This window comes from Colius striatus, chromosome 4 (genome assembly GCF_028858725.1).
Source record: "Colius striatus isolate bColStr4 chromosome 4, bColStr4.1.hap1, whole genome shotgun sequence".
NCBI classification, from domain to species: Eukaryota; Metazoa; Chordata; class Aves; order Coliiformes; family Coliidae; genus Colius; species Colius striatus.
This window is the reverse complement of record NC_084762.1, coordinates 67584544-67598166: the sequence shown is the minus strand read 5'-3', so window position 1 is coordinate 67598166 and position 13623 is coordinate 67584544. Positions and strand designations below refer to the sequence as shown.

The 13623-nt window shown below is 42.2% G+C and overlaps 1 protein-coding gene across 3 annotated transcripts in view; it reads left to right on the top strand.

Moving 5' to 3' along the window:
* Positions 1-13623, top strand: part of ZNF704 (zinc finger protein 704) — a 113846-nt gene that overhangs the window by 83249 nt on the left and 16974 nt on the right. For 2 of the 3 annotated variants that reach the window (XR_009818712.1, XM_061996063.1), the window contains exons 6-8: positions 1678-1939; positions 6653-6757; positions 12351-12445. Coding sequence is in view for 2 of the 3 variants with exons in the window: in XM_061996063.1 (XP_061852047.1) it covers positions 1678-1939; positions 6653-6757; positions 12351-12445 (462 nt within the window). In the remaining variant the exon portion in view is untranslated. The remainder of the gene's footprint in view (positions 1-1677; positions 1940-6652; positions 6758-12350; positions 12446-13623) is intronic. The other variant, XM_061996064.1, reaches the window with a different exon arrangement.

The window sequence follows — 13623 nt, the reverse complement described above, 5'->3', positions numbered from 1 at the left end:
TTTCCAGCCTTGTTTTAGATCAGATCAGATGCTTGTGCTAGGTCTAAGTCAAATTAATGCCAAAAATCCTCCCCCACCCCACAAAATCCAAGAAACCTAAGAAAAAGAAACTCAGCTGCAATTCCATGTGCACATTATTTGGACTAGAAGCAAAAGTGAATGAATCTCATATGACACAAGCTTGTTTCAGAGCTTTAGTTTTCAACTGAAATCTCCTGTGCAATTCACTGAATATATGAGACAACCTGTCTGTCTCATATACAGTTATAGTGATCCCAACTTGTGGTCTTCACTTTTAGGTATGTGGAAATGCACCTCTGTTGTGTAAGTCTTTGCTACTCAATGCTTAAAAATCAAAGTGGCCATGAGGAAGTTGTCTGATGTGGAGCTCAGAAGAGTCTTTCAAAGTAATTACTGTTGGGCTTAAAGAGTGAATCTATCAGATACAGAGTAAATCTCTCAAAATGCAGTTACGAATGCTGCCTTGTCCTGTATGTTGTGGGGACATCCTTTTTGTGGCATGAGGGAGGGAGAAGTAAACAGCAGAATCTCCGGGAATTTAGAGTTTGTAGATTTGCTGAAGAGAGAAGTTCTGGTGAGTGAGCAGCGGCGGTCTGATGGATAGTGCTTCTGGTAGAGCCTTTCACACCTGTTGAACCCATGCTTTCTCAATGAGTTCTTACTGTGTGAGGTGTAAGGACCACAGGTAGAGGTATATGAGCAAACAGGCTGAAGAACTGGCATGGGGCTGTTTTTGAGATGCATGCCTGGAAAAGGAGAGGCTCAGTGTTCAGCCCTAATGCAGGCAGGACACTTAGGGCTCTGAGGTTTCCCAGGAAGATTCAGGAGCAGCTGTGAGTTACCTTTGTATAGCACGTGGATTATGAATGGACTAAAATAGTGGTCTGGTTTGGAGTTTAAAATAACATGTAGCCTACTGGGAACTACTGCTTTGACTGGGCTGCTTCACTCCTGGCGCCTGTGACACTAGCAGATAGTGCCAGGGATGCAGGGACCATTAAGCCTTTTACATCTCCACTTCTGTAAGACTGCTTCTGGCGAGCAGAGTCAGTAAGTCCTGCCCTGGCAAGGTAGCCCACGTATGCCCTTTCCCTACCTGTGTCCGAGCCAGTTGCATGGTGAGACACTTTTCTACAAGCTTCTTCTGGTATACCAAGGAAAGTTACGGTGAAGTTCTGCCATAACTGCATTTGGTTTAATTAAGTAAACTATGATTAGATTACATACTGCTTGCTGTAATGTTCTTGAACTGCATCTTGCCTGTGTTTGTTATCTTTACCTGACTTCCTGTGGCTGCTCTGTCATTTCTGAAGTCAAAGTGCATTGAGATTCTTGTTAACTTCAACAGATAGAAATGAGAATTTAAGCCAAAGCATAGAAGTTAAACATCTACTCCAAGGTCCAAGAATTATTCAAGAATTACACAGAGAGAGAAAAAAAATCAAATTCTTACTTGTTTTCCCTTCAGACTAGATGGTTTTCTTTTCCTCTCCCACTTCCCTGCAGCCAGAAGGCTGATAAAGTAGGTGAGGTTGAAACTGGGAATACTAATTTATTGACAGCATTAATGGATTTGCTCAAACATCTAGAACTTAAAATTTACCTTGGGCTTCTCACTTTCATTTAATCAGTCTTTCATTCTTTGTTTTGATACAGACGTGTAGGAGAGTCTGACTACAGTGATGGAGAGGAGGATTTTTACTATACAGAAATCAGGCTCAACACAGACTCGGTAGCTGATGGCTTAAGCAGTCTTTCCCCAGTCTCTCCATCTTTAGCATCTCCTCCTTCCTTTCCCACCCAAGATGCAATCCGTCCTGAAACTTCCTGTGCCAAAACCGAGACTAAATTGATGACACCTCTGAGCCGCTCAGCTCCTACCAACCTCTACCTCGTACACACGGACCACGCTTACCAGGTAACACTAGTGAGAATGGCCTCTCTCCTTTACTCTGATGTCATCAATGGGTAAAGAAATGTCACATCTCAAAGTCTGGGTTTTAAAAAGCCAACCCTAGAGTTAATGGTTTGAAAGGTTCCCTGAACATCACATTTAAATCTAGATGTCTGTCTGAGCGAGTAATTTGCTGATTTGTGCTCCTGCTGTGGATTTTGGGGTGGTATGTATCCAGCAGACAGGTACATAGCTCAGGCTGGGAAGAGTTGCTCTGTGTATCCCACTGCCTACATCAGATCCAAAAACTGCTGTTCCAGAAACTTCCAATTAAGTTCGGACAGAAAACATTCATTTTAGAAGTGCACTACAATTTGGCATGTTTGATCTCACCGGATGAGAAGAATAGAGTCTTTGAAGTAGTGTGGCCCATGACCTGAGTATGCACTGGAGAACTGAACTCTGTTAGAATTATCAGATGCAGTAACTTTCATATACAGTATTGTGCAGATGAAACTTTGTTTGTATCTGGAGCAGACTCCCTAAAAGGGCAGAAGGAACCACAGAGAATTCACAGACTTGTTTTAGACCCTCATGCATGGTGGAAAGCATGGCATCTCAGATGGGAGTTGGTGGCATACCAGCCTGAGGACTGATTAAGACTTTCTTCTCAGTTTAGCTTAAGCCCTGCCTCTCTGAGTGGAGTTGAATGAAAAGCTGGTTTGGGGTCTGATCTCATTTTCATTAAAGCATTTTGGTATTTCACAAATACGATAATAAACTTTGCTGATAATGAGCTTGGGAGATGTCAGCAGCAAAGGGATTTATATATCTCATTTACATGACTGGGTGATCTTAAGAGTAATAGGTTTTGGATGCAATTCAGTGGCAGAACATGCAAAGTCCTGCACAGAATCTCAGAATCATTATGGTTGGAACCTTAGGAACTAATGAGATTTTTCTGCTATAAATTAGAGTGGTTAGAAAATTACTTGAAGAGGAAACCTGTGTTCATTAATCAAGCACAGAATGACTGTGAGCCAAGAAACATAGAGCTGTAAAAGGGGGGTGGGAAGAAGAGTTGTCAGCTTTCTTGGTAAGAGACAAGGATTTTTAATGCCATTGTGCAAGACGCCTGGATAACTTCAACTGAGATCCTGAGTAGAATTTTGGTCAATCAAGTTCAAGAATGATGGTCTTCAATTAGAAAAGGTAGAAAGAAGATGATCAGGGGTGAAGAGAGGGAAGGACATAGAGGGCTCTTCCAGCCCAGGGAGTAACAGCTTGGGCAAAGTAAGGGCAAGGAGAGAGTGGGATTGTGAGCTGGGAAGAAAGTGAGAGGACAAACATGAGAGGAGGAGAGAGCGAGTGCTTACCATTTCAGATATAAAGACAATGTTGGCACAAATAAGTATAAATTATCTGTGAATATCTTTCATCTGGAGATTAGGTGGAGGTCTCTAAACAAAGGGGGATCAGGGTGTAGAAACTCTTCAGTTCATTGTAATGTGCTTGCCTGCCTTATGGAAGAGATTATCTAAGATGTTAGCCTGAAAAAGGTGACTGTGCTTGATAAGCAAAGATGCACATCTGGGAAACACATGACAACTGATTGACTGTCTAAATCCAATCATGTCTGATGTAGGTATTTAGGCACTGAGAAAAAAGAATTGAGCACCACGATATTTTAAGTAACTGCAAATTACAGCGATTTTAAACTTGACGTTTCATTACAAAACTAGTGCTGACTCCTGTTAAATGTAGCTCCAGAGGAACTCCAGGTGGGCCCTTGGAACCTCTAGGATTTCCCTTTTGGCTTTATTTGAATATGTGAGGAAGTCACCATGCTGAGCTGGCTTTGAGCAGATATCCTGGTGGGATGCTGAGTGGGGGCAGTGCTGCCTTGCTGCCCACTCAGCTGCCTCCAGTCATTCACTCCCTCCCTTTTGAACAGGGCTGTGACGTAGCACAACTGATACAGTCCAAAGCTGCCAAGTTTTTCCCTGATGCCTTTCAGTGAGGCTTTTCTGGTTGATAGAGCTCAGTGGCACTTGCTTTGTGTGTCTGTGTGCATTCTCTTGGAGCTGTCAGTAGGCTCAGCAGTCCCCAGAGCGTTGCTGCCATAGACAGAGGCATCCAGTGGTCTCCGTTTCTTTTCCTTGGAGAGACTCCAGGGGATTGCTTCAGTACTTGTTTACTCTGCTTGTCTTTAATGGGGACTATCAGGTAGTAGTTTGCTGTCACTCCTCTCTGCCTGGCAGCTCAGGGAAGCACTCTCTTCCCTGGAGTGGTAAGACAACTTCAGCAGCCTCAAACACAAACACTACTTAAGTATGTGTATTGTGTTATTGTCAGATGCAGGCAACTGAAAGGCAGAAGTAAAAACTCATTTTTAATAGCAATTTCTTTAAAAGTTTAAACTGAAGAGCTTTTGTCGTGGTTTGGCCCAGCTAGCACAGCAGCACCACAACAGTCTCTTGCTTGGTGCCCCCATTCACCCCCACCCTCGTTAGGATGGCAGAGGACCCAGCAAAATGGGAGTGAAAAGATAAGCAAGGTTGTTGTGGATCAAGATAAGGGCAGGAAGGGCTCGCTGCCAATTATGGTTCTGGGCAAAAACAGACTCCAGTACTCGACTTAGAGAGGAAAGTAGGAAAGTTTATTCTACAAGAAACAGAATGGAATAAAAGCAAAAAGGGAGTAGGATGATGAGAAAATTACAACCAGCACTTTAAGATCTCCCTCCCCCATCCCTCCTTTCTTCCTGGGCCCAGCTCACTGCTCCCAATATCTCTACCTCCTTCCCCCTCAATGGCTCAGGGGGGCAGGGAATGGGGGATGTGGTCAGTCTCTCACAGATGGGCTCTGCCGCTTCTGTCTTCTCAGATGAGGATGACTCTTGGCATTCTTCCCCTGCTCCAACACGGGGTTCCTCCCCTGGGACACTGTCTTTAACGAACTTCTCTGGTGTGGGTTGTTACCAGTAGCTGCAGCTTCTGCCGATACAGGGTCCCTCACACGGGACGCAGTCCTTGGTGAATATTTCTAGCGCAGGTTCTTTGCCACAGTTACAGTTTCTGCAGATAAGGGGTCCCTCCCTCGGGACAAGGCCTCTTCTGGGCACAAGTTTAATGAGCTCCTTTGTCGTGGGTTCCTTCCCACAGTTACAGCTGTGGATATTGGGTCCCTCCTTTGGGACACGGCCTCCCCTGGCCATGGTTTTAATGAAGAAAATCACTGCCCCTGTCTTGAGGTCTGCAGTGAAGTGGTTGGGTCCCTCCCATGGGACACGGCCTCCTCTGGCCATAATCACTGTCCCTGGCTCGGGGCCTTTAATGAAGTGAATCGCTGCCCCTGGTCCGGGGCCACCTGTAGCAAAATGAGTCTCTGCCCCTGATATGGGGTCATTATCAAAATGAGTCTCTACCACTGATGCAGGGTCTTTAAAGAAATGAAAATAAATCTCAGCTTCAGCAGTTCTCTCCATAGAATGCAGGGGAATCTCTACTACAGCACACCTTCTCGTCTCTTTCATCACTGACCTTGGAGTCCGCATGGTTGTTTCACTGTTCCTACTCCTTGCACCATCACCAGCCAGAAGAAGAGACAGAAGGAGGAAGAAACCTCCTCTTCCGGCTTCTTCTTAAAAAGTGATCATGGAGGTGTCTAATTGGCTCAGCCCCAGCAGTGGGCCTGGCTCAGAGCTTGGGAGAGTTTCGAGCAACTTCTTACAGGAGCCATCTTCACAGCCCCTTCCCCCTTACCAGAAATAATTGTCATGTCAAACCATGACAGTTTGTTTTTTGTGGTGAAAGCTTGAAATTCAAGAGTCAGAGGGAGCCTGAATTGATGGTGGCTGCTCATGCTCCTGCTTAGGTAGGTAGAGTAACTGCAAAGGTGTGAATTTCCTGACTCTGTAGACTAAATAGGATCCAAAAAGGGGCAGAGAAGAATTCCTGAGGGATGATAGCCCAGTGAGAAAACCAGAGGGAAGGGACAAGATGAAGGATGATCAACAGTCTGAGCTCACATTATCGGGTACTGTACCCTAAAACAGCACTAGGTGTTACAGCCCTGATGGGAAGAACATAAAGAGTTCAAGGGGCCCAGGGTTCCTTCAAATATTTGCTTTAGTTTAGCCTTTTAATAGCAATGTTTTGAATCCTAAGGAAGATTTTCAGCTGCTTGTTTTTAATAGCAAAGATTGTTTTAATTGGGATGATTCTTAACAACATTTACCTGATAAATGAGAAATGGCCGTCCCTTACTGTTGATCGTTAACCCTATTGTCCAAGACGCTTCGCTCTCCAGGCTTCAGTTGGTCTGACCAGCTGACATCAGTGTAAATACTGCCTTGTTTATCTACTGTGGAACAGGCCATCATTTGTAATACATTTTGCTGCTAGCTGGCATTATTTTATAAGTTGTTTGTATACAAAGTTTGATTTTGTGTGGTTTTTTATCAGACTTAGTTTTTAAGTTTTTTGCATGGATTCTTGTGAGAGTATCGTCTTTCTCTAAACCAGGTTTTTAAGAACAGTGATATGTGAATATGTCTCTCCTTACTGGCTTATCCATGATTATCCCTCTCATAAGGGTAAAAATGCCTGTCACCATGCAGTTATTTTCCACCTCAGAAACTCGACGATTTACAGTTTCAAGGAGTGAAAGATCCCTTGAAATGCTTTGGAAGAGGAATGGTTCTTCTTACTGGAATAATATTTTCTTTTCACACAGGCCACTCCTCCGGTCAACATTCCAGGGTCAGCAAAATTCACTCCCAATGGCAGTAGCTTTAGCATCTCTTGGCAGTCACCTCCAGTTACCTTCACCGGCATTCCAGTAAGTGAACACAGAAAAAGAAAGAAAGAAAGAAAACTCATAAATTTTTTAGAACCTCTTGTTTTGTTCCACAGTGTCTCATTGTAGAAGTAAGTCTGACATAACAGATACATAACAGAAAAAAAAGCAAATTAAATATATGCCTCAGTTTGCCAGCATGGCCAATTCTAACACTTTTGCCAGTCCCTTTAACTCAGGACTGTTTGGGCTTTTGTTGGCATCAGTGTCTACAAGCAAAGAGTTGGGTCTGTAGTATATATTTTTGAAACTATATGATTACCATATAGATGAGTGCAGAACCTGGCACTATATGCTCCTTCTTGTGCCACTAAGAGATTTCTTACAAAACTAGATGGAAAATCAGTGAGGTGATGGTTATGCTAACAGACTAGTTGGATTCAAGCAGTAGGGCTGTTACCTAAATGAACTCTGAAGATGAACCATATTTGAAAGGCAACTGAAGATGAAATGCAAAATATGATTCTAGGAGGCTACATATACGTAGCCCCTATAGATAGCAGAAAATTATTGTTTTATAGAGAAAGTACATTCAATATATCATAGAATCACAGAATGGTAGGAGTTGGAAGAAACCTTTCTTTAGAGATCATCGAGTCCAACCGCCCTGCTGTAGTAGGTCTACCTAGATCAGGTCACACAGGAACACATCCAGACGGGTCTTAAAAACCTCCAGAGAAGGAGACTCCACACCCTCCCTTGGCAGCCTGTGCCAGGGCTCCCTCACCCTCACAGTGAAATAGTTTTTCCTTACGTTTAAGTGGAACTTTTTGTGTTCCAGCTTCATCCCATTATCCCTTGTCCTGTCACTAGATATAACAGAAAAAAGGGATGTCCCTACCTCCTGACACCCACCATTTAGATATTTGTAAATGTTAATGAGATCTCTCCCTCAGTCTCCTCTTCTCTAGACTAAACAGCACCAGTTCCCACAGCCTTTCCTCATAAGAAGGATGTTCCTTTCCCCGATCATCTTGGTGGTCCTTTGCTGGACTCTCTTCAGAAGTTCTCTGTGCCTCTTGAGCTGAGGAGCCCAGAACTGGACACAGTACTCCAGATGAGCATTTTGATATTAATACCTATTGCAGCTAATACAGGAAGATGTATTAGATGTATGTAATAGATGTAAAGTCAACTCTGGGCCTTTCTTCAAAAAAACTAGTCTACAATGCCTAATTTCATCAGCAGGGCTGCAGAAATGAGACATTTGCTCATACATAGATTTCCAGTAGTCCTGAAGGTAAAGCAATGTAGGTGTGGATACTGTAGGGGGAGTTAAAATCTTTGTGAAAAGTTCGAAGGGATTAGGCTTCTAAGTGGTGAATACTGAAGGGAAATGCAAAACACTATTTATGAGGAGTGGAAAATCTTCTGTATAATAAATAGGAATAAATATTAACATCATGTATCCTAATTTTTATTGGGAAGCATTTTTCAGTATAAATTGATATTCTTTAATCATAAACCTTTTTGAGATCATAACATCTCATTTAATATTGCACTTTATGAATTTATGAATTTTTAAAGTGTGTTGTATAAGACACATCGCTCATCCAAACAACCACACAGCTTTTTTTCTCCCAACAGTGAATATTAGACATGGTGATAAAAGATAGTATTTCCCCCCCTTCACCAAGTGAATCTCCGAAGCTTCTTACTGTCAACCTTTGGCAAATCTTGGAGATTTTCTGCAGGGGCTGTGGCATCCTGCAGGGCTGATAAAGAATGAAAGTGGCTGAATCAATTACACTGCACTCTGCCAATGAATATTTATTAAATTCCATCAAGGAACAACTAACAGTGAAAGACATCATGCTGGCAGCAATTTCAACAAGAGTGCCTTGACGGATAGTGCTATCCATAAAGTTCCTTGAGAATTTGATTTCCCAACAATGGGGTTGATACCGAGTAATTATGAAACTGGATCCTTTTGTGGAGCAGCAGAAATTGGTGCCAGGAGTGTTGGGAATCTAAAAATGCAATTAGCCCCATTGTAAATCAGACACTTAAAAGGACAGGATTAGACCTGTATGCATTGAGTTTACTTGTTCGAGCAACAACGTTGATCTGTGGCTATAGAGTTGAGAGTTCTTGAAAGAATTTAAGAAATGCCAAATCACTTTCAAGGACTGTATGAAGGTATCCATGATTTAAGTACAATTTTAAAATAATCCCAATACAGAAACCTGGGGAAGCCCAGATGGTGGCAGTTATAAACCACTCAGGGAACCATATGAACTGCCGTTGTATCTCTAGCAACCTTTATAAGGCTGTTTAGCCAAAAAAAACCCCCTTGCTTCTAAGTTTGCACACATTTGACTATTCTGTCGTCAGTGAGATCATTTATGAATTACAAAGGCTTGCCTGCAGTCGAAAATTATGTGTGGTAATTGAGGATGCAAATGCAAAGTGATGTTAAGTAACTTTGTTAAATGAACGGTTCATTACTCCTGTTTCGAAGTAAATTAGGTATTGCCTTACAAAAACAGGGCTCTGTCAGTTCCCACCCTTACAATGAGTGTTACTGTTTTAGGAATGTTATAGTGTAGGGGACTTCTTCCTTCTCTTATAAGGTTTATTTAAGACCAGACTGTGTGACAGAGCCAGCATAATATAAACTCATGCAATTGAGTCCATGGTCCCTGAGATTAGATACATGTCTGCAGCAGCCAATGGAACTTCAGAGAGTAAGTCCAAACTGTTACTTGTTGCCTGATACTTAATATTTAATCAAGCAATTTTCTAAAATGACTTTGGGATACTTTTTTTTGGCCTGGACAAGCCACTCAGCAGAAAAGGATTAGGTACAGATTTGCAAAATTGCATAGGTTACACATTTCTTCACGCTACTAGTGATGGGGGAATGGGCCATTCTGAACTTGACCCATTAGAGGGCTGTTGAGTCCTGCTTTGGAGCAGGGTTCTTTCTAGACAGTTTCTAGCAGTTAAGCCCACAAGAGATAGGAAGTGTCAGAATAGCCTTCTTTTGTGGGTTTTTTTGACTCCCCAATAATTCCCATGGACATGGACTTTTGATGACACTGAGCACTCCCTGCTTGCTGTCCTGGAAACTAGTGTCTTCAGACAAACATCGTGGCCTAAGTCCTCACTCTGGGGCAGTGTTTGGCAGAGCAGCACTGAGAGGCCTGTGTGAATGTGAGTGTGCTCATCAGCGAGTTCCTGAATGCCTCAGAACGAGCCATATGTCTGGCTGGATCAGTCAGGATTCAGTACATGGCTGCCTTAGGCTCAGAGGCATTCACAGCATCTAACCCCTGGCACTACATCATCTGAAGGTCTTGTAGTCATAAAGGAGGAGAATTTGGGGAACCTTCAAAGTCCTTATACTTTGTGCTCTGAATCACATGTAGATTAGATTCATGGGGCAAGTGGGAAATACACTTTTTCATGCCATTTTCCCAAGATAACTTTGCAGGTGCAAGAGAAGGTTGAGTGTTGGCGTAGCTATGAGTCATTGCTAGGTGCAATTCTCTACATGTAGCAGAAGGGTCAAGTTAATGTTTTCTCCACCACTTAAGACTGGACTAGGAGGAAAAAAAATAAGGCACAGCATGGGGATGTACGAAGAGGATTCATTTAAATGATGCAAGTAGGATGGAGTCTGTATCTCTTGGTACTGGAGGACTTAATATAATGACCATATGGTTCCAATTTTATGTAATGTAGGATAAAAGTCTTCTTGAATGCCAGCGTTATCACCACTATGCAATACTGATTTTTACCTGACCCAAAAAGGTTGAACAGGACAGAACACTGATAATCTGATGTTTACAGATCACAAATCTTCTCTGTAATCACATTTTGCCGCAGGAGGTATAACTGGAAACGAGGGTCCTTGCTTCTAACAATCATTGTTGTTTCACATAAACTCTCTGCTTTAGACATGACTTTGAATGTGCAGAGCCTCAGCGGGCAAGTATTGCCTTCTCTTGCTGTCCTCTTAATGTTGCATACAAGGGAGTACAGCTATCTGGTGGTGTTTAGACCTGCTACAAAGTGTATCAAAATACACTGAAGCTCAACTTGACTGCAGTTTATCTGCCTTGGTGTGCCAACCCATGGAAACCATCGTGCAGGGACCCTGTCTGGAGAGGGGAGACATGGTCTGCATGCAACAATTATTGCTCAAGCCTCGTCTGTCTTTGGAGGCACTCAGAATAATTGTTTACAATGTAGGAGGCCATCAAAGTACTTGTTTCTTCAGTGATCACCACGGAATATGTTGAGTATCAATTAGTAGTGGTAGACATCAAAATGTTCCAGGTTTTAAAATGTTTAGGAACCCTAGCAGAATTGAGTGGAGATCTCTGGTTGCTGGTAATAACTGGAAAACCATGCAGTGTGTGATAATTGCCAAAGCATTATTGCTTTGCATTTTATCTTCTGTGTTTCCGTCGTTGTTGGATAAAAAAAGAGAAGTGGTTGATAAAAGATAAGAAAAAAAGTAGACCGTCTGACCTCAGTATTCTGGAGCGACAGGACAGAAGGAGCTAGTGTGGTCTCTCAGTGTTTAAAACATGGCTTACAGTAGGCAGGCAGGCAGAGAGGACATTTTTCTCTAGTTTTGCAGATACATTTAATGTATCAGTAATTGTCTAAACTTGTTCAGAGTGAGAGCTGCACATGAAGTTAAATCAGAAATTTCTGTCGTTAACAGCCAAGAGAAAAAGTTGAAAGAGTGCATGCCTGCACTCCATTACAGGTGTTATTGTTTTGCTGCTGTGGAGTAGCTGTAAAATAGACATTATCTGTAAAAGACATATTTGTAAAAGAAAAGTACATGCAGTAACTCTCATCAAGTCAGGTCAGTTCCCATTCTTACAGATATTATGAGACTTAAAAAGGGCAGGAGTGAAAAGCCATGGCAACGCAGGGAACTGTGATGGTGTCTGCAGTTCCTGTCTGCGAGAGGCAGTGACTCCATGCACATGATGCCCAAATGAGGCTTACTACACTCTGTACATAACAAAAATAAGTCTTCTCAAAAACCAGTGAATGTTTTCTGGTGTTCCAGGTGTAGCATGGTTGTGGCATTCACCCAGGAGCAAAATAAGACCATAGAAAGAAATATTTTAGGAACTGTCTAAGGCCAAGTCTTATGCTGCATGATTATTTGGGCAATGAATAAGGAGCAACACATGAGATCCCTCTATTTCATCAGGGGTTGTTGGTATTTAGCTTAGCACAGGATGGAGTTTACTTTGCCAGTTATTTTCTCTGCTTAAATTGGAGGAAGTTTTCACAGGAGCTATTCAGAGTTCTTAAATAAGAATGAATGCGTTTTCTGTATTTCCCCAAACCTACAATGCTGCTGATCTGTATTCTGGTTTGCTCTGTTAGGGTGACTGGCAGTACAGGGAAGCAAAATGGAGCTAATGCAGTGTACCTAATGGACGTCTTTCTAAATAGACCTGCAACTTATGTTTGTGTGTTGTTAGATAACCTTTCCTGGGTATCTTTGCCACTATGTGTCATGAATTTTCCAGGAAAAGTGTTTATACTGCATTCATACGTGTATGTTCTTCATAAACACCTTTTTTGTCTGTATTGACAGGTTTCACCAACTCATAATCGTCCTGCAGGGAGTGGAGAGCAGAAACAGTCCCACACGGTTCTTTCATCACCGCCTAGAGTAGCGTTTGGCTTGAGGTATGGGACCATTAGCTCCTGCTGACAGACCAGCAGCCTCAGAACCTGGAGGGCATTTAGTAAATAAGATGTCAGTGCCCAAAGAAATAGAAAAACCACACCACCAACCGTGATTGCAGTTGTCAGTCAGTTTCTTACTAGAATGCTTCAGAGTAAGTGTTCTGGACCTATTTTTGCTTTTCATTACCTTCAAAGGTAACTGTTTGAGAGAAAAGTGAGTTGTTGCAAAGTGAAAAAGGCAAGACTTTGAAGCAAAACTGCAGGCTTTATGCCAGGTTTGTCTGCAGTTCAGGTGGAGATCTAAATTGCCCTGTAAAGCAGCGCTGCTCAGATTCACTGCTCCAGCTGAAGCAGCCTGAACTGCATTACGTGGCTTTGCTTTTTTCCCCAAAAGGCTGTGCTGATGTGTCTGTTCATCACCATTCAGTCAATGTGGTATTTAGCTTCAATTGATTTATAAGTAACTATATCTTACAGTGAATTAGACCAAAGGGAAGCTTTTTATGTCTTGTCTTCCTAGACGAAAGCTACATTCACATCCATTACAACTAACTGATGCATGACCAAAGTCTGCCTTAAAAGTGTACAGTTATGTTAAAAAAAATTGAACTTCGATGCTAAATTTCTTACAGTAAAGAAACTTCTTGTTTCTCACAGTCTTAAAATGAGACAATGTGCCCTAAAATGAGACAAAAGGAAGATTTAATGTTTTCCATTTTCTTCATAATTCTTGGATCACTGCACGTGCTACAAACCAAACTTGGGATTGTCCCAGTTCACGGATTGTTCCTGTTGACGAATGTTGAGTAATGAAAAATGTGTCTGGGTATGCAAGAGGGGAAGGAATCCCCAGGCAATTCCCATGTGTGCCATGCAGCATTTAATATAGGTGTTAAACAACTCTGCACAGTTATTTGATGTAAAGATGTCAGGACAGATGGCAGTGCTGTACTGAGCACAGGGTTACTACTTCTCGTGCCTTTGCTCCTCAGGTTTGCTGGCTTGCTGTCTGTGGAATTAAAAAAAAAGTTCCTTTTTTACAGTTACTTTCATAATTTTCTAAGTTTTTGAATGTTTGAGTGTGGTTAAAAGATGGAAAACGTGACAGTCATTATAGCTGTAAAAGCAGTGCCTGCCTTGCTGACTTTGGGGATGACAAGTGAAGGAGCACAAATGAG